We start from the raw sequence: 27,392 nt of genomic DNA on the forward strand, positions 1-27,392 counted from the left end.
TCCCCCAGTCAAGAGAGAGCCAGGTCAGGGGAAACTGTTACATAGACACTGCCCAGGGTTCCAGAGGATTCCAGACACATCGCCTGCACTGCACCTCTTCCCTGACAGCCACCAACACCACTGGATATTTCCAGAATTCTTTTGGCTCCTCCTACCCCATTAATGACCACATGCCCATTTCCACAAACTCTTTATTTTGGAATTTTTAATAAAAAAATCAGTCAGTTATGGGAAACTAAGGAGATTTATTGTATAGTAACCACACAGTTGATTTGAATAAGGCACATTCAACATCATCACTCTGGAAACAAGTGCAGAAAGCAGCTATGGCAACTTGAGAAGCCTGACAAGCCATTGAATTTGTAAATACATCAAGGCAAAATTAAAATTGTAAATACATGGGGTAAGAAATCTTCGTTAGGGAATATAAGAGTGTTGCTGAAAGTAATTTTGCTCCATTTCTCTCATGTTCATGGGCTGCATCTGTCTGTCCTACCTGGTGTCTGTTGTCTGTCCTATCCGGTGTCTGGGCTCACAGTGTTCCTGTCTTTAACAAGAGTGAACCAAAGGCTGTGAGACAAGGCTGTACCATCAGCCAGCACAGTTTGGGGGGCGGTAATAAGCCAATGGGAAAGGCACTGGGCCTCACTACCCTCCTCCCAAGCCTTTGGACTTTCAGGTAAAATTTATTAAAATTAGTTCAGTGATAAGAACTCTCTAGAACTTCTCTGCTGATCTCTGAGAGCTACCTAAAAGAATCCTACATTTTATCTGAAAGGAGAAGACCCACATCTAAAGATGGTTTCTATTTGCCCTGCTTGCTTCTAAGACTTGGTATTACTCAAGCAGGGGTTTCTATTTAAAAAAAAAAAAAAAAAATCCCACCAACAAAACACACACACTATCACAAAGAATTATAACACACACAAAAGACTGAAAAACTAAATATGAAAATCAATGGTCTAGAAGACAGTACACCAGGTAATAGATATGTGTACATTTGAATACAGTTTTGTTTAAAAAGTACTTGCATAATGCTGGTGTGGTGGTACACTCCTCTAACCCCATCATGTAAAAGTCTAGGGCTTGAGAATCACTACTTTGGCCTATGTAGAGACTCTGTATCAAAAACAGAAAATCATTTGTTCTGACCCCAAACTAACATATACTGCTTCTTTTCAAAATGATATTTAAGAGGTCTGGGAATACAGCTTACAATAGGGCACTTTCCTGGGTTGAGGCCCTGAGTTGTGACACAGTGGGTAGAAAACTGACAAGTCTCGGGCGATTGTTCTTATGATGGAAGGAAGAGTATATTTTAACTAGGTAAATAGTAAAAAATATTGAAAATATAAATTTCTAGAATTTATTATATCCTAAATTTGGGTTGACAACAGACTATGTAAGACTATCGTTTTACACACTACTAATGAAGAAACAATTCACCTGTGATCTGAGCCACTGACATGGACTGTGTACAAATACTATAGACCAGTTCCTCTAGAGTCTGAGGTAGCACGGCATTAACAGTTCTGCAAGGCACCTTCTGATGTGACTACATGGTTTTACGTGATGTAATGCTAGTAGCTAAGAGCTGAAATGAAAACTGGATATGATGGTGCACACCTATAACCTCAACACTCAGGAAACTGAGGTAGGAGATATCTGTAAGTTCAAAGTCAGCCTATGCCACAGAGTAAGCACCAGGCCAGCCATGGCTACTTGACAAGCCACTAGCATTCAAAACAAATAAGTCTAGAAATACAGAAGAAAAAAATCAAATGCACTGCCGTCACTGTTTTACACTGGTTTGACAGCCAAAGTCCATTTACTACGCTTAAACTTGGTGTAGGATATTTTCTTAAATCTATTTCAGGATTCCTTCAAAACCCAAATGTATACTGTTTCATTAACTTACTTAACACCAAAGGCTCTGAACAAAGCCATCTTGTGGCAAATATTTTCAGATCACCTTTCACGTATGTCTCTGTGATCCTTTTAACCATTAATAGAGAACTTCTTAGTGTTTCCTAAAATCCCTCTAGACTCAGGCTTTTAATGTCTTAACTATATACATGATCTCATAGCAGCGGATGACCCAAAACAGAGTGAAAAATACCAAGGGCTTTTCCCATCCATGCAATGGAACAGACCTTTTGTGGGTCAAGATCATTTTACTAGAGTTTTACTTTCAGAGTCACGTGCTGATCAACAGCTATTGGCCCAGTCTGAAGGCATGGGGCGTAGCTTCACAACTGATACCAGCTATGATTCCTCTTTCTGTTCCCTATGGAGAACATCCTCTTGCATTTCTCCAGCTCCCTCCCTGATGGCATTTCTAACTAGCTCACGACCCATTTGGTGGTTGTGCCAGCCGCTGTTACTCAAGTCTTTTTTCTGAAACAGCACTCAGACTCTTACCACAGACAACCAAGAAACTCAAGCTGGGACGGGAAAGATCAGCAGAAATGAACAAAGGCCCTGCATCCTCCTCTCGTCTGCAGAGCTTTGGCACCCTGTACAACAGACCTTACTCCTACTCCTGAGCTTTAACACTTTCATTTCTTCCCATCCGACTCCCTATTCTAGACTGTGCTTTGAACTCATCAGTGGCTTCCAAACCTCCTTCTTGGCAAAACTCAGCTCCACTGAAATCTTAACAGAGAACCCCAAATACCAGCAGCCAAGAGCAGACATGTTCTCTTAAGAAGGAGGGGTTGCTAGTGGGCACGGAGAAATGATATGGCCAGTTGAAATTTTTTTTCATTTCCAGTAATTACTAACAATTTCTACATTGATTCTGATACTTGGGAACTTTTTTGTTTTAACACAGCTGTTCTTACCTCAGCTCATTAACGGAATAAAAGCATATACACACTAGATTCTTAGGTAGGTTTGGACAGTTGGATTCTAATTTCCTGCTTTTACCTACTCAAAGTGCAGACACAACCAACCCCACAATTGCATTATTAAAGTGAATCTTAAAAAGTACTTAACATGTAGTAGAAGAGTTCTCTAAAATAATTCAAATTATGCCTAGTCCAGGTCCAAACCCCGCCCCGGAGGCTGGTGGGAGACCCTGCAGGGCCGTTGTGGTGATGCAGTCGCCAAGGAGAATCAGCTCCTCCTGTGCCATGATTCTACCATAAACAATCCATACATCATGTGCTATTTTAACCCTGATTGGCTTTAAAAGACGAAGAAAAACATCAGGCCAATTGTTAGTTTTATCAAAGTTCAGACTAGAAAGTTTTTATAAAAGAAAAAGAAAAAGAAAGCTTCCTCCCAGTGGAGCGGCGCCTCGGTGGCGGCTTCACAAGCGGCAGCCTTGCTCTTCTATGTTCTTGACGGGCTGCACGGGCAGCACCAGGTGAGAGATACGGCTCCAGAGCCCACTCAGCTTGTCGGAGTCCATGTGGCTGAAGGAGCTGGGAGTTTGGGAGTTGGTGAACTTAGCCCAGAGCAAATCCCTCACCTTTTCTTCTGTCTCCCTGGGGCTTACACTTGCTTCTAGGGTTTCCTCCTCCAGCAGGACGGTCAGGACAAGAGCCACATCTTTAAAGGCGGCGTTCTCGTGGTCACAGTACTTGTAGAAGATTAGGGTGGAGCCCGCAGGAAGGGATTCGAAGTGGTGGACTACAGCAGCCTTGTGGCCATTCTCAAACCCATAGCTAAGCTCCAAGTCAACCAACAGCTTGACTGTGTCGCTGTCCTGTAGGGCTCTCTCGGCTCCGTCTATGGAGACAGCCGTCACCTTCTGGGAAGAGGTGTAGGCATTGGCAACGTGGTAGCTCAGGCACTTGAGGGTCTCCTTTCCCTCTCGGGCAGCTGTGAAGATGATGGTGGCTGGCTCACTGGGGTTTGAGACATTGAGGTGCTTCTGAAGAAACTTACGTCCTCGCTGCCACAGGAAGGAACTCTGACCTGGAAATTTCTCCTTCAGTTGGCTAAACTGAGCCAGGAAGGCCTCCAAAGCTGGGTTCTGGGGCACCTGCTGAGCAGGGGAGGAATAGTAGCTGTTGACAGAGCTTAGCACAACTGCCACAATCAGGCAGCCGAGAAACATGGAACCTGCCAGGTGAGAAGATACCAGAGAATGAGAGAAACGTGAGTCAGAAACAATGCTTATGGAAAATGAAAATAAACACAGATTTCTATCAAGTGCTATTGGCAATGCCCAGTTCCTTTGCCTGACTCTTCTAATAGAAGCTGAGACAGGATTGTCATGAATTTGAGGCCAGTCTGGTCTATACAGCAAGAAATAAAACACAAAGTCTAACAGAAATACCTTCTTTAATCTCTTGAAGCTATTTGGAGATATAATTATCTGTGTCAAAATTATTTATATATGTTGTCATAGTCAATAAAGCTTTTTAAAGTGAGCCATGTGAACTTTCTTCCACATTCTCCAAATCTACAGTGGAACAACAGATCACTCTATAATCAAAACTTAAAAATGACTCAGACGGGGTGGCAGAGCCTATCAATCTCAATATGGGACACCTCCCTTACCTGTTGAGATTTGGTCCCAGAGGGGGAAAAACAACAAACACCACAAACATGCACTCTGAGAGGTTAGCAGCTCTAATGGAAAAGGCAGTTTCTGGAGGCAGAGGCAGTAATCCTGCCATGTGCCTGAGTTAGCTGGGGCCAGGCAGGACTATGCGGTGAAACCCTGCCTCAACAAAAGAAAAGGCACTTTTAGTTTCTTACATTCTACACAGTGTTTTCTGCCTCTAGCAGGGTAGCTCAGTGGCACGGCACTTGCTGAGCATGCACAAGGCCCTTAGGCCCCCACGGGGGTCAAGGGACAGGGTGAGGGAGAAGCAGTAGATTTTCTGACTGACCATGAGGATCTCTATTTGTTAAACAGGATATCAAACAGTAGACCTGGAGGTAGAATTTTAAAATGTTATTGCTCTATTTTATTTATTAAACACACACATATACACACACACAAAATTTAAATTAAAAGTGCTTAAACAACATAGTTTTCCATGCATTTTCCGTAAGGATCAGTGAATGTGTATACCAACTGTAGAAAATCAGGTTTGTTCTTACCATAGGTCCAGAGACTCTTTTTATCAGTCTTTCTCGGTGTATCCTGTGCAACCTCTTCCTTTTCCTTCACCAACAGTGACTCTTCATGACTTCCAGCCTCTGGAGTTAGAAGGAACATTGTAGACAGTTCACTGGAAGAGTGGGCAGTATCTTTTACCTCTTACCTGGGTACAGAACAGACAGGATGCCTGTCCCTTTGGTAATATTCCCTTTATGCAAACCAAAATCGTTGATTAGCTCTTTTCACCATATTAGGTTCTTTCCCACACAGACACTCCATTTGAAACACGGTTTTATTTTTTACTCACAATGAGCCTCTACAATGGTAGAATTATAATAGTAAACAATGGTCCACCTAATCACATTCGCCATTCATTCATCCATCCTTTTTTTTTTTTTACTCAAAAACTATTCATAAAGTTGTTCCTATGGGTAGGATGCCAGAGAAATACACTGAGAGAAACGAGCTAAGTGCTTCCTGGACAGGTTCTGGTGTGGGAACACGCGAGACACACTAGCTGGCAGGGGTTAGCAGTGGGGCGTAAATTATCTACTCAGTCGACCCTTGAATCCCTGGCACTAGGAGGCATACATTCAGACAGAGCCCTCAGGGGCCTGGGAGCACAGGTTAGACGGTACAGGCCTGTGCTCATGAATCCACACACACATCACTGTGAGTGTGAGGCCAGCCTGGGTGAGATATTAGCTCAAAAAAAAGAGCAACAACTAACTACACTCTCACTGATTCATACACACTCACCTGTTGATTTACACACTAGTTTGTTTTCCAAAAGACAAAAAAATTGCAAGTCTGAAGTCGTAATTAATAAGAAACAAGAACACGACTTTTCCATAAATTATGTTCCTCTTTGTGTCATATTGCATGAATATAAACAGTAAATAAAAACATTTAAAACTATAGTTTGTGGGGCTGGAGAAATGGACCAGTGGTAAAGAGCACTTGTTGCTCTTTCAGGGTATCCACATGGTGGCTCACAACCATCTGGGATTCAGTTTGAGGGGTCTAACATCCTCTTGTGACTACCAGAGAAACGTGTAGGGAAAACATCTAAACACTTAAAATACATTTCTTAAAAATGCAGCCTGTGGGCTATCACGATGGCTAGGTGGGTAAAGGTGATCGCAACGACAGTTCATATTCCAGGAGCTAGAAGAGCTGAAAAGATCCATGGGCCATTTGACCTCCATTAAGTACATTTTGGCAAGTAAAGAAAATTTAAGTGTGTAGGTAGCAAGTTAATACAGTGACTGAGCTAGTCTAGGAGACCAGACACCTGCCCAGTATCCTATTGCTGTGAATAACTTCCATCACGTTCAGGGTAATAGCAGTCCAGAGGGTTCTCTTACCTGTCGCAGGCAGTCTCCTCCTCAGTGAATTCTGGCTCTCTGGGCTTGCACTGGAATGACCAGGACTCTGAGCATTGGTAGAGTCTACTACAGCCTCCTGAGCAGTTTCACCTGCCTCCTCTGGGGGCGCTGCAGAACTGCTCTCCAGGTGTGCATCCGCTCTTCCTCTCAAGTCACTAGGAGAGCAGTGAGGTTCCACACCCAGAGCGTCTCCGCCCGCACGTTCCGCACGTTCCGCAGGTTCCGCATGTTCCGAGGGTGGGGGGTGCCCTTGCTCTGTGTCCTGAGAACTCGGACTCCTCTCCAGCTCTGCTTTACCCAGAGAAGGTTTCTCTAAAGCTGGTTCCTCGGAACTTTCTGACCTGTCACTCGTGTCTGCATGGTCCTGACCTTTGGCCCCTGTTTCATGATGGTCTTCCTTAAGGTCAGATGTGGGATGTAGGGTCTGGGCTTCTGCAGTGTTACTTGGTGTGACTGTGGTGTCCTGTGCTTGAGAGTTTACTGATGGATCATTTTCCAAAACATTTTGAGAGTCTAGTGAGATAAAAATGTTCTATTTTAAACATATCCCCCATAGCAAACAAGGTCTGCAATTACACACACACACACACACACACACACACACACACACACATGTATGTATATACACATACAGATACTCTCTTTTCTTTTTCATAATTTATAATCCACTTTTCTAAACCTTACTTCTCTTGGTTTACCTGTCAAGGGTAAAACAAGCTGTCCACGCTAATAAAACTAATAGCTAATACAAATATAAAGAAGTTGCTTAAGTAATAATAATAATAAATAAAGTTATGCTAAATATATCCTCTTAATTAGGGTTCAAGGCTAGCTGGTTACATAGAGACAGACCTTGTGTCAACAACAGAAATATGGACTTTTCTCATCTGTATTCCTTCCTCCCTTTTCCCTTCCCTGTATCACTTTAACAAACCAACTTCTGGACCTCTCAAGTTTGTAGCTAAAATACCAGGATATACATCTCTAAGAAGATGAGGATTCTTTAAAGAGAAAAAAAAAAAAAAAAAAAAAAAAAAAAAAAAAACACTTTTACCATATTTAAAAGTGACTTATTTCTTAACATTACCAAATATTTGTCATTTGTATTTTTCTAAGCTGTGTCATGAACTTGTCTCCTCTGGAGAAGTCAGACTGGCTAAAGGGCCTTCTGCATGGTAGGCAAACATTCATCATTTAGTCACAGCCCCTGCCAAGGCAGGCAGCAGGATCTTATGTGGGTAACAGATGAAGTTGGATGCTAAGCCCTTGGGGGCTCATTATACTGTTTAACTTTTATAGATTTAAAAACTTCCTTAATGGAATATTTAAAGTAGGTCTAACAGCAGATAAAGGCTGTCAGGCTGACAGTAGGAGGAGGGAACCAGCTCCTGGAGATTGACCTCTGACCTTCACATGCACTCACACACACAAAAGAAATGGATACAGTGTTAAAAAAACAACTGATGTTTTCTTTCTCTTCTGAAAAACTATCTCACATTTGCCTATTCTGTACCACACAGACACACACACACAGACTCACACACAGACATACATACAGACACACACACACACACACACACACACACACACACACACACACACACACACACACACAGAGAGACTCACACATACCTACACTCACTCTCGAACAGACAAACTCATACCCACATACATCCCTGAAAGCAGGATGAAGCTTTTCCATTTTATGAAAGGTGCCCTCTAAATCACAGATTTTCTTTAATAAATATAACTCTAAAGACAAGTCTACCATTTTTTATAAGATTCTTTACTACTGACATCTAAAACATTTGTCTTATAATTATCATTCCTCCCTAACACAGCCCTCATTTCCTACAGCTGAGGTCTCCTTGCTGTGCACCCAGTTCTTACCTCCCACAGGGTCCCTGCTGTCACTGTCGTTCATGCTTGTGTCCTGGCTTCTCAGAGTTTGGGACATCTTTTTAGTGTCTGGGTTTTGTAGTAGAGGTGCCTTGCTTTCTTCTTGTCTCAAGTTCCAATAGACTCATGCTTCTCATAGAAGCAAGAAACAAGGGACATAGACAGTGGCTAAGATAAAATGAAAACAAACATTTAAGTGACTTTTTATCCATTCAAGGGCAAAACACCAGTTTCAGCTCTTTGAATAAAAATCCCTTTTGTCTTGTGTTATTTCTTAAACCCTTAAGAAAAGTTGCTTTCTGACTTTCAGGAGCATCATATCCCAACCCCAATGGAAGAACTCCCGAGACTATGAATTGTGTTCAGGTTCTGCTATCTCCTAGCAGACTTATAAGACTATAAACAGTAAGACCAAGTGAGCAGGATCCTAGAACACCCTGAATGAAGACATGAAACCCTTTTGGAAGCAGACGGGGAGGCAGTCACTGTGAGTGTCCCAAGCTGCCCATTTCGGGCCCTGTCATTCCCTTGGGTCACGCGGATCAGAAGTGCTGGATGACTTATTAACAGGGAGCTCAGTGCTGCCGGAAGATACACCAAGCACACATTTGGAATCTTACGGAGACCAGACCATTCACGCCACATCCTTGTGATGCCCAGAGAAGACAAAGAAGTACAAGCTTTTCCTCAGAAGGAGCAAAGTCAGGAGTCACTTTCAGGCCATAAAAATCAAGTCACTGTAAGGTCTTACTGCTGAATACAATTTGTTCAATAAGTTATCTGACCCTCATAGTCATTAAAAAGAGATCAAGGATTAAACATAACAACACAGGTGATGGAGGCTTGTAAAGTGTTATAGTTTTTGAAATCCTACTTGAGAGGCACACAAAAAGCCAGCTTTTTTTAAAATTTTTTCACTACTCACTTTTATGAATCTCAACCTCATCTATTATAGTGCCGGGTAAACAGTAAAACTCTGCATTGTTTGAAAGCATATTTTCAAATTCTAAGGAGTGAGACAGTTCAGCAGGTAAAAGCATTTGCCCCCAAAACAGATAACCAAGGGCTAGGGGTAAGCTCAGTGGTACAGCATAAGACCTGAGGTTCAATCCCCAAATTACAAAGTAAATACAAAGTAAAATACAGAGCAAACTACCTAAGACTGAGTGCTAGGACCCACACAGTGAGAAAACCCGACTTCCACAGGTTATTCTCGAACCACAACCTCCAAATCCAGAATCATGTAATGCAAACATAGATATTAATTTAAAAAAAAAAAAAAAAAAAAAACGAATGCATGTGGTATATAGCCTAGAGAACGGAGATCTAGGAACACACCCTTTCTGCTGCTATGAATGCTTACACGCGTCTCAAATGCAAAGACTGTCTTCTCTTTCTCCCTTTCTGAATTTTTTTCTTTCTCCCTCTTTAAGCTCTTGATACTTCAGCTTTTGTCCGTGTATGTGTGTGTGTGCATGTGGTAACACAGGGCCTCATCCAGGCTTAGCAAATGTTTCTATTGCAGAGCTACACTCCTAGCTCTCGGGATATCACCCTCCTTTGTTGTTGTTGGAGACATCGGCTCTATACATATTTCTGGCAGGCTTAGAACTTTCTCTACAACCGAGGTAATCCTCCTGCCTGCGTGCTGGGATCACAGGCAAGTGCTACCACACCCAGCCTCCTAGTAACAAATGTAACAATAAAAGTTAAAACTTTGGAAATGATTGTCTAGTATATTAATTATAACAACAACGAACCAGAAAGAATATTTGTCAAGGTTGTACTGGCTCAGTGGTAGACTTGTATAGCTTGTACAAGGCCATAGACTTAATCATTAGCACCACATTAAAAATATCACTAAAAATATGTCAAATGATTTTATTTATAGGAAGTTCTAGAACAAGTAGATGATAAAATCTATGGTGAAAGAAACACATTGAGGTGGGGGGGGGGGAACAACAGCCGAGGAAAACCTAGGTCATTAGTGTTTCATTTGCCATCAAACTTAAAGCCTGTGCGGTTGCTGTGTGTCTTTTACTCTTAACATTATGACAAACAGCATGTCTCCAAAGGTCTCATCCATCTACAGTACAAGAAAAAGCAGCAGCAAAGGAAATGTCTCCAAGGCTCAGCATCTGCTTCTCCTCACAAGCTTGCTGACATCATCCCGCAGCCACTCCAGCCCTCACCTCTGTACAGGGTTGAAACAGCATTCCTTTGGAACAGAGTGGGACAAACATGTTTTTTTTTACCTCAATTCAGAATGTCATATGGTCTGGTATCCGAGCGATCTGGAGGCCACCGTTTCAGAATCATGCAAATCATTTTAAGCAGTAATAAACCCATATTAGGAAGTAACTGTCCTGTGGACCGTCTAGAGTGCCGCAGAAGCCAGGTGTGGATGGCTTCAGCCTGTAATCCTAGCACTTGGGAGACGGGGGCAGAAGGATCATGAGTTTGAGGCCTTCCTAGCCTTCATAGCAAGCTCTAGGCCAGCCTGAGCTACATGAAAGTCATGTCAGAAAACAAAAGTGAGGCCATGCCGCATAGTGATCAAAATATGCTGTTGGAGATTTTTTTGTAACAAGAAAAACTGATCCCTAACTGTCCACAAAAGGTATTTGATGGGCTCTTTCCCACAAAGCATAGAGTGTCTCACTGGCACAAGCACGTTTGTTTTTAGTCAACCTCTTCCAGGTTCAGTTGTGAAATGTTGGTTTTCGGTGTCCTGTAGTAGTTCATTTTTCTACTTAAGTAAAACTTGGTTTAATTCTCTCAGGATCATGTCCACTTTAACCCTGGTCATTCTCCATCGTCTTTAGGGTTTGGGACTGGTTACAACTGTGAGTCATTCTCCACTCATGGAAACTGTACTACATATAGTTTACATTTTTCCGGCAAATGTGACAAAATGTTAATGTCTTTCAGACTGGGACCTACACAAGTTTATGTCCTGCAGTTTTCTGTGTTTACGGTAACTAGTAGCTTTCAGAAATGCAGAGGAGATAAGGGAGATGTTGTAAGGTGAGGACAATCTGACCTGAGTTCAAATCCCCAAGGTTGGGTGACAGATGGAAGTCTGCTAGTCAGCTGGCTTAGCCAAAGTAGTAGAAATAAAGACTGATAAAGAAAAACAACTGATATTCTTCTCCACTAGCCACCATAAATGCGTGGGTGCAAACACACAAAAAACATGTGCATGTACCACTCGCCCACACACACGAGAAAAAAAAGAACGTATTTTGTACCCATAGGGCCCTATAATGACAACTAGGAGCACATGGGGTGAACGTCTACCCCAGAACAGAAGCTTCAACCGCTGCTGCCTGTACATTTGTAACAAGCTGAAAAGAAGGCAGGGCGAGGGGAAGCTGCCTGTGTGGAGGGAAACCAGGACTGGCAGGGCCAGCTGGACCTTGCTCATCCTTCATGTTCTGTTAAGTCTCTGGTGTTGCCAAAGGAACCCGTGGAAACCAAGGAAAGGCAGATTTGGAGAAGAAAGGAACAGAAGGAAAGGGCTAGGTACGAGGAAGCTAAGAACACGGTGCTGGGAATAAAGTTCAGTAGGAAGAGAACGAGTCCCTGCTGGATAGAGGTTTAGACAAATGACGTCATCACAAATGTATAGCAGTGGGGTCTGATAAGACTCTCAAAAGAACAGGTAAACAACAGGGTCCCTTGGACATGAAAAAATTTGCCTTCCTCCTTCAGCATCCAAGAAGACAGCATGTCTGACAATTGTGACTGTTACTATTTATCGAAAGCTGGTTTTGATCGTTAATAGGGTGCCAGGAGCCAAACACAGAACTCAATCTTTGCAACACTGAACAAATTAGAAGCTATTATAATTCTTACTACTTTCCAAACCAAGATGCAGGTTAAGAACCTTACTCTAGAGCACACAACTAAAGGTAGTCAGAATCTGAAGTCAGGCAGTCTGCTTATGGCACCCAACATTTTAACCATCATCCTCAAACAAAACAAAAACAAAAAAGTCCCACTAAATACTGCAAAGGTCCCTGACCCTGGTACAGTTGATCTTGATTTAAACTGGGACTCTAATATATATAGTCTGAATAAATCAGCAGAGTTAACACCCCTCCAACACACCCCAAGACAAGGTGGCTGGCTGTCAAGGAGCTCAGTGTAAACCATATACCTGCCTCTGCCTCCCGGGAGCTGGGATGAAAGGCCTGGACCACCATGCCCAGCTTAGATCTTTAACATTTTCCACAATGTTTATTTCTAGTAACACTAATTAATGCCACATTCATATTTAAAAGTTAAGACACAGATCTCTGTATCTATCGTGGGTCATTTGTCCGTCCAGGCCTCTTACACGTCATACCTGAGACATGGGTTACTGCTCTGGCTCACACCCAAGATCAGTCTAATCTTATCCTGCTATCAGATTTAAGGTTTTGATAATTGAAGCATCAAGTTCTAACTGGCTAGGATTTTGCCCTTTTCTCTATTTTCTGCCTCACTGTCCTGAACATTTTGTGTCCCATGATGGTAAAGTACACGACAGTATGAGGCAGGCATTATCCCTGACACACACTTGAAACACGTTAAAATGACTGGGCCATTTAATAGTGTCCAAATTAATATATAACCCAGAAGCTGAAAAGCTATCATTTTTCTCTCATAAAAAGCAGTTTTTACTGGGCTTAGTGGCATACACCTTTAATCCCGGCACTTGAGAGGCAGAGGCAGGCAGCTCTCTGTGACTTCAAGACCAGCCTGGTCTCTAGTCTAGAGACAGTCTCAAGGGGAAAAAGTTTTCAAACTGACTTCATTCTATTAGATGGCTATGGTATGAGGCTGTCATGGTCTTTGAATGCTATGGCCTTCGAGCAGCTTATTTACTTGGTCAAGGCTCCTTTCCCTGTTACTTGGACAGTATAACCTCAGTCACCCACATCCCACAAGAGCAGTCTCCTTGGAGAAAGATTTTTCTTTCGGTCTGCCCCAATGTTTCTATTCCCAAATCTGCCAGAAAATAGGAAGTTATGATGGCCATTTAAAAAGGTTACTATTATGCATAAAATATACAATTAAGATAATCAACTCTTCACACTATGGAGACTGTAGCACATACAATTGAAACAGATTATCTAATTTAAATTTTAATCATTGGAATTTAATCAAATCATATTTTAAAATCTATTATTCACATTTACTATAAAGTGTCCTAATCTAATATTTTAAAAGTATCTCAAAACAAAACTTAAAGGCCTAAGTCGTTATACAATGCCATAACCCAAAACTGCTGCAGAGGTCAGAACAGTTCTGGTCCGTTGCTAAACTTGTCCTTACAGCGTTATGAGAGCTCACCAGGCTCCCCTCCTTTTAAGTCCAGTGTACTAATGCAGGTCTCAATGTATGGTCCACAGACTACCTACAATATCCTCCAGACTAACAGACTTAACTTAGGAGTGCTGTCACTCATTGCTTGCTTTGAGAACTCAATGGTATAAATTCTTTGTAGTTGACACTACTGAAGAGTTGGTGAAAACAAGCATTTTGTTTCTATTCTGCTAATATTTGAATCTCATAGCATCATATCCTTGGGGCATAGACATTATTAACAACTAAAAATTGAAGAGGCAATAATACTAGTCTCTGAAAAGTATGTTTGGGGAAGAGCTTTAGGCTAAACAGTAAGGGAGTAAGTACCTCATTGCCAGTTAACGACTAACTTCAGTCATTTTAGCAGTCCACACGGTATTTTATATACCAGGAGAGAACCTCCACCATGCCTGACATAGGGCAGACACAGGAGCGGCTCACTAGAATCCATAGAGACAAACAAGATTTGTTGCTTATCAATCAGTCCTCCACTTCTCCACTTAAGGGACCTCAGCTTTATCAGCGGAAGTGACGTGCCATTTCAGGACAAGGCCAATCTTCTCCTTTGCCAAGTTTTTCTCAGGCTAGAGTATAAACCAGTACCTGCTAATAAGATTTAAAAAAAAAAAAATCTGCTGAGTCGTTTCAAAAAGATTTTATTTCCAAATTAAGACTTGTAAGAAAGCAAGCCAGGTGCCCCCTGCTGCTGATTGTGACGGAAGTATCTGGCACAACAAACCATACTGAACTCATCCAAAAGCTGTCATGAGAACATAAAGACACTAGAGAGGAAAGAGAAGAATCCGGGTCCTTGACATTTCTGCTTCTATACAGGCACTGGATCACCAACGATCTTAAAGTGAAATTTTAAAAAATGTTCAGTGGCTTCTCAGATATTTCTAGAAGCTTTTTCTAAGTTGCTTAACTCCAAATCTATTTCCATAGACAGAATCCTAGAATGTGGCCAATGTTCAGCAACACATTCTTATGTCTAAGAAAAAGCATCCACTAGACTATTCTGGCAGCATGAACACACTTTTTGTAACCTGTGTGGGTATTGCCAAATCGTATGTGACAGGACCAGTTATCAATACTGTGATACTGAGGATTAAACAGTGTCAAGGAACTATATATATGAAAAAAATTTACATGTACATACACACATCTCTCATTATTCATCAGCGTATAAGGAGAAAATTAAAACAATGTAGTGTATTAAAATTTATTAGAATAATCTAGAATCCAGCTACAAGAACATGTTCTCATAACAGGTACCAATAGAAAAGCAGTTAATGGGGCATACAGCATGGGGCCTCCCCTCCAGGGCCACATTATCTTGTTAATACTTAGGCTGTGGCAATTTTCAGGAGGGACCAGGTAGTTGTAAAGCATTTAGAGGGGGCTTTAGGTTAGTCTGGTTCTAGGTAAATACTCTGGCTGCAACTTCAACTAAATTTATGCTAAAATATGCACAGACCACAGAAGCAGCCCCAACAATGTAAGCAGTTGACAGCGGTCTGAGTCAGCCTTAGAAGGGGGGAGCCTTGGTTTTAACTCGGTGGACGAGCACTTGCCTAGCATGCACAAGGCAGCCAGATCCAATCCCCAGCACCTTAAAAAAATGAAGAAAAAGAGAAGGAAAACAGAACCAAGTTAATTCTTCTCCCCTAGGCTATGGATACTAAGCCCTTGGAGTCTCCGTGATTCCGTTACAGAAGTCATTTGCTTTGGCCAAGTTTCTTGTTCAAGGTTTTGTCTGTTCTGCTCAAGATTAACTGTAATGCGGGATTAAAACCAGCTACCCTGGAGTCATGGATCTTTTTTCTAACCAGTGGAGGACCCAGAAGGAACGGATGGCAAGCTTTCTCAAAGGTCCACCTGGTGAGATTCTGAGGTGCCCACTCAAGTGGGAAAGACCAAGGCAGAACAAGGCTTCTATTAGCAGGATTGTCAGGGTAACATTCAGGGCAATAATCAGCCCTGTTAATACGGTCTAAGAACACTTGGTAACATTCATTTTCAACAAGTTCAGTTTGGTACAACCAGTGCCCTAGTTCTAAACTAGGGAACCACTGCTGCCCGCAATCAGGGCAGTGTGAATTATCGGAGAACATCTGGGCTTAGAAAGACAACACAAAGCAATGAACAACAAAAGGCAACAGTGACAGAGAGAGGAAAAGCAGTAAGAAACAATCAGTCCCGTGACAGTTTCCTTTAGCAACTCGTCAGTTCAACAATACTGGAGTGTTGAACCTGGCTTGCACCTTAGTGCGGTTCTTCAAGATCTTGTAGTTTATTCTTCCTCAACTGCACCTCAGTCTCTGTACTCGGGGACCAGTCCAGTCTAGAATACTGTCAGTCACTTACTAGCAGCACAGATCACAGAATAGGTCCTTCAAAGGAAAGCCAGGCCTCTAATCCAAGCCGGTTGCTTTTTCCTGTCCAGTATCAGCTAGGGGCAGAATCCCAGAGGCTCTGCTCTGCTGGTAAATGATGCTTTCGAAACAGACACGAGGATGGATCCGGTGAGTCAGCTGTTGGTGCAGGCAGTCTCGCCAACAGCACTTCACGGTGATGTAGAAGAGTCAGGAAGACCTGGTGGAGTAGATCCAGTGAAGTCAAGTCTTAAAAGGACCTTTATCTGGACCCAGTCACAGAGAAGTCGTTGGTGTTGAGTTTGCGGGACGGTCTGGGAATGCGTCACACACCTGTGAATGATAAAACTTCAGACGACTCATATGGGCTTTGCAGATGCTCACAGTATGACAAACATGCATTTGAGAATTATTTGCAACAGTCAAGGCAGATAACAAGTCTTCTGGGGCTCCTCACAACTTCATTTAGGTCAAACCATCCCAAGCTCTTTGGAAGTTAACTCTGGACACTGGGGTGGGTTTTGAATCACTTAGGATTTACATGAGGAGTGGTGTGATTTTGTTTTTTTTTTTTTGGACTACATTTGTTTTGTTTTTTACTTCCTTTGTATTTTGAGAATAAAAGATCTGTATATTGATTTTGTGAAACAGGTACCATATGGTGTCTCTATAACGTGAGAGCAGCAGTAACCATGACAACCTTTCCAACACAGGCTTCAATCTAACCAGGGAAAATCTTAGCAAACTATTAGGCGATATTTTTAAGCAGCTAACCATAAGAAGTTAAAGCTGATATAAGGTCAATGGGGCAAGTCTCACTGTTGAATTTGTTTGTCTGTATAGGTTGATACACATTGCCATTTTGAGATGACATGTAAAACTCTGCATGAGCAATAAACCTAAGCTAGTCTCATGATCCTGAAAGTAACACACAGACAGGCAAGGACAATGGATCAAGAAGATGGATGTGCAGGAAGCTCCAGATGATCGTATTATAGTACATGCCCCTCCACTGCACAGTAGTTCTTATAAATCCTGATACTCAATCCTGTGAGAACTTAGTGTTTCTATACTAAAGAAAATGTTAACAAGGGCCTCAAAAGCAGGAAGAACTAGTGTTGGCCCTACTCAGCTACCAAACTTTCCTAGAGACTCTTGGATTTACAATGGCAAAGGAAAATGTGAATGAGCCCTGAGAATGCTATGAACACAGGGCCGTTTTCATAGCAGATTAAAGTCAGTTTACATGTACTAATGTGCTTTTTAAGGTCAGTTAACTGGATACTAGGCTACCAATTCAGCTCCCCAGTTTCTAAAAATATTTTGGTGGGACACCAAAAATAATAGATTTCATTGATCTGTTGACAACAGCTATCACAATGAAAATTTCAGTTGCTGAATTAAGTCTTAGGTGTTTAGTTATGATACAGACAAATAATAAACCCTCCATGATCTTGACACTCATTAAATATTAAAACTGAGAGTGAAGTTATATAAGTCTGACGTTAAAAAAAAAAAAAAAAGACATTACCAAATTTGACAGGACTCTAGATACTCTAAGCAAAACCATTCTTCCATGCTCACAAATTAAGAAAAAGCCCAGAGGCTCCAGGGCTCAAAAACTCTCCCCTTCCCTCAAACTTCTTCCCTCCAACTTCACTGTTATCACTGTTACCATCCTGGTCCTTCAACTATCAAAGCAAGAATCAAAAGGGAGCTCCAGATCTCCACCCACCATCCATCGCCAGCCTCTTCATTCATTCTTTATACTTACAATGATCTAGCTGATAGACCAGGAATGAAGAGAGAGCCAAAAAATGCTCACGGAAAGACCTGATCTCAACACTGACAACTTCATTACCATTATTTGCTTCAAAGCCTCAAGACCAAGCACATAGCCTTAGGTCAACCATAAGCCTCTCGGAGCTTCCTCAGTACTACTTCATCTCTGCCAGCTTTGTACGGCTGAACGGGCATGAGGAAAACAGTGCCTTGGTTTATTCACTTTCTCCAGGAACTACATACAACAACTTGGCTGGTTTGCTGCGCTTGTTTTGCCACTATAGCATAAACAGCCAAGATCTCTGTGCTTTCCTTATTATCGGATTCCATTCCCTCTCACAAGTATCCCTAACATATTGTTGTATTTTGTCTTGTGTATGGGTGTGAACATGCCACAGCACACAGGTGGAGGGTTAGGGGACTAGGATGTGAATCCCAGGTCGGCCGTCAGACAAGTTCCTCCCCTTTAGCCATCTTGCCAGTCTTAAAGTGAGTCAAAACAAAGGACGGCCTGAACTCCTGTAAGAGGACAAATACATAGAACTTTGTAAATTAATTTTCCTGTACCCAATAAGCTAAAGATATATATTTCCTATAACCTCAAACTCTTTAGAAATATTCTCCTGAGCAACTCTCACAAATGCTTTCAGAGATGGAAATAAAACCTCCATGGTGGCCCAGTGTATTGATAGACTAAAGGCTAAATTCCATGAATAAGATAAATAAACTGAGGTACTGCCACAGAATGAACACACTGACAAAAATGAAATCCAAAATGTGGAGTTTAATACAATCTCTTCTATTATCCCATATTAGGAGTTGAATCCAGGTCCTCATATGTGCTAAGCAAGTGCTTGACCACTGAGACTATTTTTAATTCTTGTAACTTGGTGGAGAACAAAAACATTCCCCTATCATAAATACCAATGGCTTACACATCTCTTCGTTATTTTATAACTTAAAGTAGCAGAAATAGCAGCAAAATAGAGAAAAAACTGTGAAAACTAGCCTTTATACTGAGGACAAGAGGAAGTGACCCTGCTCAGAAGCAAAGTAGATATTAAACACTGGAATACAGAGGAGCTCCACCATCAAACATTATACGCAGAGACAGAGGCAGGACAGCCTAGGTACCACAGTGAGTCCCTGTCGAAACGCAAAAATAAAGATAAAAAGGAGGAGGGGGGCTACAGAATATGTACTGTTGCTTTTCTTACAAAATTCTAAAGACCACATCTGCATAGAAACACAGTAAAACACTGCCTTGCGTGAGGCCCACTGTCAATAACTACACATACAGAGAAAATAATCTTCTACACTTCCTGAGTCCAGACTGGAATCAGTGTTATAGATGTAAAGACTTACTGACTTTTAAATGGATTTTTAAAAAGCCACCCAGATATCACAGGATATTTTGAAGGTATATAGACAAGCCAGCACACCTCACATTTCCAAACAAAATGATTGATCAAATACAGTGAGCCCAAATTAAAGCACAAAAAGCTTCCATACAACCCAAATACTGTATAAAACAAAGATATGGGGTTTGTTGGTTTGAGAACATGAGCACTTAGAACTACAAATTCTAATCAGCCCTAACAAACAAAAAACTGAATTCTACTTCAATCCACTGGAATGAACTTTCCAGGCATTAAATAATTTAACTATTCTGATTCTGTTTCATTCTCCTTAATAAATGTTAGTGTGAAACTCCCAAATCTACCTGTTCTTTAAGATATATATATATATATAAATAATTTAATTTTCTGTGCATGCACTCCTGGTGTCCACAGAGGCAGGAAGAGGGTATCAGATTCCCTAAAACTGGTTATGAACATTTGTGAGATATCACAAGGTGCTGGGACTAGAACCTGGGTCCTCTGGAAGAGCAGCTAGTATTCTAAAACAACTAAGTCATCTCATATAGCCCACTTTGGCCTCAAACTCAATATAGCTTTGACTTTCTGATCCTCGGTTGGCCTTCAGAAATGGCAGAACTACAGATATACTCAACACCTCTGATATACACCTACCAACTGAGCTCCATATCTAACACTGTATCTGCTTTACTTGTTTGCTTTTGAGACAAGGTCTCACTGTGTAGCCGAACTGGCCTAAAGCTACCCACATAGACTACGTTGGCCTCCAATTAACAAATATCCTCCTTGCCTGTGTCTCACAAGCACCAAGATAAAAGATGTGTGCCACCATACCCCAACTCCAAATCTACCATTGATACTACTGATCTATATACTGTGTATAAATTAAATATATATCTTTGAGGGGCCAAAGAGACACAGTGCTTAAGAGGACTGCTGCTCTTAAAGAACTAGATTTCATTCCCAGCAACTTCTGGTGGTTTAGAACCATCCAGAATTCTAGTTCTTACCTCCACAGGCACCATACATGAACGTAGTGCACACAGAAATAAAGGTAAATACTCATTCATAAAATAAATGAACAAACTTTGAAAGTTTTTTGAAAGCTAGAAAAAAATGCTTGAGAGTTTTTTCTGGGATTGTCATTTTAGTATTTTCCCCCAGGGTATTCTAAGGTTATAATAATAGCCATAACTGCCTACTTTCTGTGGAACAGTTTCACTAAGGTTGATACATAAAGTGATATGATGAAAGCTTCATATTTTGCATCTAGTTCTGAATTTAGATGGGATAGTGAGGATTTATAATCTTCACACTGAGTTTCTGCTTCACACTGCTTCTCATTACTAGAGTGGTCAACTAAACAAGGCTAGGCGAGAACACAGCTGCGAATGCTCTTTCGTTCCAGGAACTGACAGACAGAACAGGTGTGAGTGTGCACACGTCCAAGCAAGCACGAACGTGCACATGTGCACTGCTAGCACACTCTAGGGGACGGGGGAGGGAGACCAAGCATAAAGAGCTATTTTTGACCTTCACTGGCAGTTAGATCTACTCTGCCCTGCCTGATTAAACTACATGGTTCAAATTCTGTCTACAGTTTGTTTAAAACAACATGTGCACTAGGTAGCTGCATCCAGGTAACTGCTATATTACTGAAATATCCTAGGTACTATTATCTTCACTAACTGGTAACAGGGGTTTGAATACTTCAAAGGGGGAGTTTAATCGAGCAGGTGGGCAAAGCACTGTAATACCTCCTCTAAAGGACTTTTTTAAACATAGAAACTAGATGCCCAGGACAGTTCAGATACTATACATACTCTATACATACTTCTGGTTAACCTTTTTTTTTTTTTTAATGCAAAAAGAAAACCTTTTCCTACTTCCCACTTCCTCCCAAATCCTTTGATGACTCTTACACCACTTCTGGCTTAGGCTAACAGGGTTGGCAGCAATGCACAAAAGATACTCGAGTTTGCTAAGAAATCTAACATGAAGCAGCATGACTGACTTGTTCCTAATGGCCAGTCTCTCTAGTAGCACAGCCTGGCCTCAGCTGGTGCCTCTCTTGCCTCAGCCTCATGCGTGCTGGAATTGTACACACAGTGAGACTGGGCTATGACCCGACTTGCACCTCAACTTCCATAGTCACCTCTTTCTGGAGAGTCTCGTTACTTAGCCTTCTGAATACTAGGATTAGTGTCACTCAAACCTTATTATTCACTCACTTCAGTTTTGGTCTTTTAAAAACATTATCCTTGTGTATCTTTATGTAACCCTGTTGGACCTCAAACTCAGACCTGCCAGGACTGCCTCTACCTCCCAATGCTGGTATTAATGTCATGCACCCCCACACTTGTTGTCTTAGTTCTTTGAGACAGGGTCTCTCACTCAAATGGGGGTGGGGTGAGGCTGGTGATCAGCAATTTTCCTGTTTTTACCCATCCCATTCCATCACCACTACTCAAGGTCTAGGATTATAGACAGGGTCTCACTATGTAGCTCTGGCTGCCCTGGAACTCGCTATGTGGACCAAGCTGTCCTTGGCTGTGTGCTACCAGCTTATTACTAGAGAGTTGTTTTTAAATACTTTTAGACTTACAGAAAAGTTTTAGAAATGATGTAGTTTCCTTACATAATTCATACAGTATCTTATACAAGGTACCATTATTTAAACCAAGAAATTTAACATTGCTAAGTCTATTAATAAATTCACATTCAAATGTCACCAGTTTTCCCATTAATGAATGTTCCTCTTCTATTCTAGGTTCCAAGCCAAGATTCTGTTAGATCAAAATGGCTACCCTTGTAGAGGGAACCACCCACACCCAAAACTACCTACTGCCTTCCCAAAACAAGTAACACCCCCCCCCAGGGCATATTAGGATTAACTTCCTAAAATAAGGCCTTACATGGTATCTGGTACCGTCTCTGATCTGCTAAGCCTATGGACATAAGGATTTCCTATATTCTATGGTTTACTGTTGGGTCACATATCTCACAACCTCCAATCTTACGTTAAAGGACCTGATTATCTGAAATCTGCATCAGCAAACTCCAAGAACTTGGAATCTTCATGTTTAAAACAGATCCCATATTCCACTTAGTTCTTACTTTTTCCTCGGTCAATTTGGAGAAAGTCTGTCACTTTAACTTGGTGTAATAGTTTATCATGATTTGAAAAAAAAAAATTAGGTATTTTTGTCAAGAATGTGTTTCAGGTATCATGTCCTTAGGCATGTGGTCCCTGTCTTATGGAATATGGACCTTTGGCCACCTGGTCTGCATGCTACCTCCACCGTCAATCACTTTTTCTTTTGTAGTTAATAACTACCTCAGGATATACTTGAGACCATGTAGCTACCCTGATTCTCCTCTACCTTTCACCCACTAGCATTACAGGAGGACGTTAAATGAAACAATTATGCTAGTAATGCTTGCATACCTGTGTCTTCCTATTTCCTTCTCCCCTGCTGTCTGTCCACTGAAGTTCTGTCGGTGACTCATCCCTTCTCTATTCACTGACCTATGGGTTAAATTCCACACTACCATTGTTTTCGGATCACATCATTACAGCTTGGCCATTAGGTGCTTCTTAATGCTGGCCCCTAGCCTTCCAACAAGCTTTCCAACTTCCAAGATCTGAGCACCCACTTCTATTGGGGACGCATCATCAAAGTAACAATTAAGACAGTAACTTTTTTTTTTAAAAAAAAACAGGACTTCATTATGTTGCTCAGGTGACCCCTAAACTTAAGCCTTCCTCCTTCAACTTATTAAGGAGCTGGTATTACAGGCTGGTGCTACTGGACCCAGTTTACCACTAATCCTTCATTTCTTTTACTATATTCAACTTATCATCCAAGAATCATTAGCATTTCTTGGGAGCTCATTAGAACTACAAAGTTAGACACACCATCCCTGAGACCCATCAGACCCGAATCTCTTAGAAAGCTGTGCATCTCATGCCAGATGGCCCTTTCAACAGGGTAGTTGCTGAACATGGAGCTAGCCTGAGGTTACACAGCCACACCTGACTTTTTACTCCCAATAACTGGGATCTGAACTTAGGCCCTATAAAGTTTAACATTTAAAGAAAATATTTCTCTTTAAAGAAAAGTTGTCTTTATTATAAAATCCCATATTTATCATTCTTTTTGAAAATGATAAACAACTTGGGAGTTGGGCAGTGGTGGTACATGCTGTCAATCCCAGCACTCAGAGTAGAGACCGGAAAATCTCTGTGAGTTGGAGGCCAGCCTGACCTACAGGACAGTTCCAGGACAGCCAGGGCTACATAGAAACCCTGTCTTAAGAAAACAAAGAGAAAATCTGCACCAGGCCTTGAGTCTATTTTGTATTTTTACAGCAACCACTGTAGATCTGTCTTCTAAGGCACACATGCCGTTACTATTCTTATTTCCCTGTAAGATGTTGTTACAACCGTGAACCAAATACTCAAAGCATAAGCACCGTTACTTTTATGCAGAGAAGTTTGAAGTCAATCCCTAGGATGAATATACAATGACCTGACATCCACAGGAAGTCCACAAATACTGACCAACTGCAACCTCCTTTTCTGCCTGACCCTGAATAGTAAGTATACTGTCCCTGTGCTATTGCGGCTCTGGTGCTGCTCTTAACCACAAGTGCAACACCACCACCTAGAGGGCCAACGGCAGCATGACACCAACTAAGAGCCGCAAGAGGCTCTAGTGAGGCAAAGTTCTCAAACATCAGAGCTCTTAAGCAGACCTGCAATAATGAAGGCTCTGCTGTTTTCTCCAGCAAGTTACAAGTCCAGGTAGCTCTGATAGAGGGCAAAAGCTAACATCTTCAACTTGGTTTTGTCAAGTACTAAGGCAGTTACTAAAAAGCAGTATGATTTGACCTGTAGAAGTTAGGAAATTACAGATGAACTTTCTTCATTTCTGAGTTACCAAAATCATGTTCTATATATAATCCTTCTAATATTTTATACAGAACAGAAAAAAAAACCCAATTAGTAATAGCTGTTTTTACTTCTGTACTTTACTGATTTTATTAAATATTCTAAACAACCCTACAACTCTCTGCTTGACTATAGTTATCTGCCAAAGTCCTATGCTCTTCAGGACGGCACCGGGAACAGTACAGGAAGTCCAATCAGTTATGACTCCAGAGTCCATGTGCATAATCACTGTCCAAGATACGCTTGTCTTACTGAACCAAATTTATGATAAAATATGAAAAGTATGCTGAAAAGCCATTTGTAGGTCAATGTACAAGGGGTGCTGGGGACTCAGAAACACGTAGGGTGCAGGCTGCAGAAGGCCGTGTGTGCCCTTCATGGTGGCCTTGGTGTTAACAGAACAAAGGCAGGCAAGGCTTCTCCAAACTTCCCTTTAAGGAGAACTTTAACTCCTTAGAATGGTTTAAAATAATCATATGCAGGATACAGTGCACAACTGTAATGGATAATCGTGGTGGCACGACTCTAATCCCACTGCCCAGGCTTGTGGTCTGAGTTCACGTTAAACTGGCCTAATAGTGAGGTCCGGGTAAGCCAGGGATATATAACAGAGATCCTACCTCAGAAAAGTAAACTAAAAACCCCCGCAAAACAAGGAAACAACCCCAAAACCCTACTCTACCTCTCAAGTGACCAGCTAAATTCTGGTTACTTGTTTATTCCAGAAGCTCTTAGGTGTGGCATCTTTACCTTAGAAGGGAAACTTGATTTAAAAAAAGGCTTAAATGAGTCAGCTAAGGTCACGTGATAACTGCAACAACCCCCTTATCAGGTGGTGGACTCTGAATCCAGATCAATCAACACTACTTAAGGGCCTCAAAAGTTTTCATGAAGAACCTCAGGTTGTTTTATTTAAACTATCTAAATCCAAAAGGCTTCCTAGAAAATTTTTATTTTTAGTTTGTCTGCGAAGTTCTTTACTTAAATCATTCTCTATTTGCCAAGGAATTTATACAGAATATAAAACTGGTAGTTCTGGGTCCCTGCCCTTTACAAAACAACAGCAACAACAAAAAAACAACAAAACTCTCTTATACATTTAAATAGGTGACTTTTAAACCTAAGGACAAGCATTCGGGGTGTGGTGGCACATGCCTTCAATCCCAGAGCTCCAGAGGCAGAGGCGGGTGGATCTCTAGAGTTCGAGGCCAGCCAGGGCCAGAAACAGAAACCCTATCTTCAAGGGGGTAAAAAAGAACAGGTAATGCAAACAAAACTGGCATATTTAATTAGAAAAGTTAACTTATCCCTGGATCTATATAAACAAGAATAAAATTTGACAAAGTAGATACTACTACAGAATTTGTTCAAAGAAAAGCTTTTTTTTTGTTTTTTTTTTAAGCTGGGTACGAAACAGCTGAATACATAAATACGTAAATAAAACAGTTACGGGTTTCAAAGTTTGTCCCTTTCAGCATTATTAGTAACTGGAAAACTTAACTGTTCTATCCTTTAAGGATTAGATTACTGGAATCCTTACGCAGCGAGATAAGAGACATGGACTCCTACAGTAAGAATTCTCGTCTACATTTTTAAACTTTTAAGTAATTCTACCTCTTATCTAAAGTCGTATCAAAACTCTACTCTTAGCTTGTTTCGTTTTATGCTTGAAAGATTCCAGGTATATTTTCAGCACCCTCCCGGAAATTACAGACCCATCCCAACCTACCTCGATTTCTGTTTGTGCCGTAGGGGAGGTGGGGGTGGGGAGGGATCCTTTCTCAAAGACCTTTTGAAAGGAGAAAATATAGTAGTTCAGACACTAAAATATGTTAAAAGTTGTGTTTTCGTTTTGCTTACTTACAATTTCCAGCCAGGTTTTAAAACATGGGACAGTCAGGATCAGCGGCGCCACCAGGCTGTTCCTCTTGCTCCACAGACCTGGCCTGCAACCCCCAGCCGCCACGGCAGAATGTCGCCTGTACCGCCCACGTGACGTGAGCTCCGCAGGGAGGAGCCCGCGGAATGCTGGGATAGGTAGTCCCTTGGCCCCACCTCCCCCAGCTCCGCCCACTAGGCTTTCTAGAACCTTAGTGCTATCCTCTGTGTGAGCTGTCCTGCCACACCCTGTGCCGCTTCTCAAGGCTGGTAACTGTAAACAGGCTGCAAGACTGACCACCTCGTCCCTTAAAATAATCTGAAATTCAAAGCTTAGAAAACCCCACGAGGGCAGTAAAATAAGAGACAGTAACTGAAGATAGCGGCAAGCACCATTCACGCACCACTTTGAACGTCCCTTAAAATAATCTGAAACTCAAAGCTTAGAAAACCCCACGAGGGCAGTAAAATAAGAGACACTAACTGAAGATAGCGGCAAGCACCATTCAGGCACCACTTTGAACCCAGCCTCTTATTCTCACTAGAGGCAATCCTCAAAGTGACTGCTTAATCTAAATTTCAGTCTGCGTGTGGGTCAGTGGGGACAAGGCTTCATACCCACATGAAGATGTTGTGAGCACCTAAGTAGCATGTCTGCTAACAGGCATAATAGACTAGGAACCAAAAAGATCTATTATTTTGGGTTTTGGTGCTACAGCCTTTAATCCCAGCACTCAGAAGGCAGAGGTAGTTTTACTGTTCTGGATTTAAGTTGACCAGGCTTATCTAGAACTCATCCTGTGTAGGGATTAACAGGCCTGTGCTGCTAGGCCAAGCTTCACCTATATTTTATACTGTTTAAATTTTTTCTGTGAGAGTAAATGGAGCCAGCTACTATGCCCTCAGTTTATTTCGAGTATTTTCATCTTTTAGAGTTTTTTAAAAAAAATTTAAGCTAACTTTGGCTTTCTCAGACGAATTCTCACCATGTAACTCCATGTAGCTGGCATGGAGCTGTGACCAGGCTGAATCTACCTTCCAAGTGTTAGAACTTGAGGTATCTACAACCATGTCCAGTTTGAAGTTTCATTTTGTTTTGATTACTTTTGGAGACAGGGTTTCTCCATACAGCCCTGGCTGTCCTGGAACTCACTTCGTAGACCAGGCTGGCTTGTGCTCAGAGATCTGCCTCCTAACTACTGGGATGAAGCACATATGGTTTAGACAATACTGGGTCTAAGACCCACGATTTCGTGCTTGCTAGGCAAGCGTTCTATCAACTGAGCTACATACTAAGCATTCCCTCATTATTAAAATTAA

At 41.6% G+C, this 27,392-nt stretch overlaps 2 protein-coding genes across 4 annotated transcripts; both read right to left on the reverse strand.

Moving 5' to 3' along the window:
* Positions 1–235: 235 nt before the first annotated feature.
* On the reverse strand, positions 236–26,151 carry LOC308431847 (torsin-1A-interacting protein 2-like). 3 transcript variants are annotated; one of them, XM_080931486.1, is made up of 5 exons: positions 26,059–26,151; positions 8,341–8,517; positions 6,430–6,963; positions 5,062–5,160; positions 236–4,071 (listed from the first exon to the last, which is right to left on the reverse strand). In XM_080931486.1, the coding sequence occupies exons 2-5, from the start codon at positions 8,405–8,407 to the stop codon at positions 3,314–3,316; spliced, it is 1,458 nt and encodes a 485-aa protein (XP_080787612.1). In that variant the 5' UTR covers positions 8,408–8,517; positions 26,059–26,151; the 3' UTR covers positions 236–3,313. The 3 variants fall into 3 exon arrangements, with proteins under 3 accessions (XP_080787612.1, XP_080787611.1, XP_080787610.1); XM_080931485.1 differs by lacking the exon at positions 26,059–26,151 and adding an exon at positions 25,924–25,940; XM_080931484.1 differs by lacking the exon at positions 26,059–26,151 and adding an exon at positions 16,072–16,201.
* TOR1AIP2 (torsin 1A interacting protein 2) lies at positions 14,384–16,073 on the reverse strand. The gene has a single exon (XM_080931496.1). It carries the CDS (start codon positions 15,816–15,818, stop codon positions 15,423–15,425), a length of 396 nt encoding a protein of 131 aa, XP_080787622.1. The 5' UTR covers positions 15,819–16,073; the 3' UTR covers positions 14,384–15,422.
* Positions 26,152–27,392: the final 1,241 nt, after the last annotated feature.

The sequence above is a fragment of the Micromys minutus genome, assembly GCF_963924665.1.
Source record: "Micromys minutus genome assembly, chromosome: 1".
Taxonomy (NCBI): domain Eukaryota; kingdom Metazoa; phylum Chordata; class Mammalia; order Rodentia; family Muridae; genus Micromys; species Micromys minutus.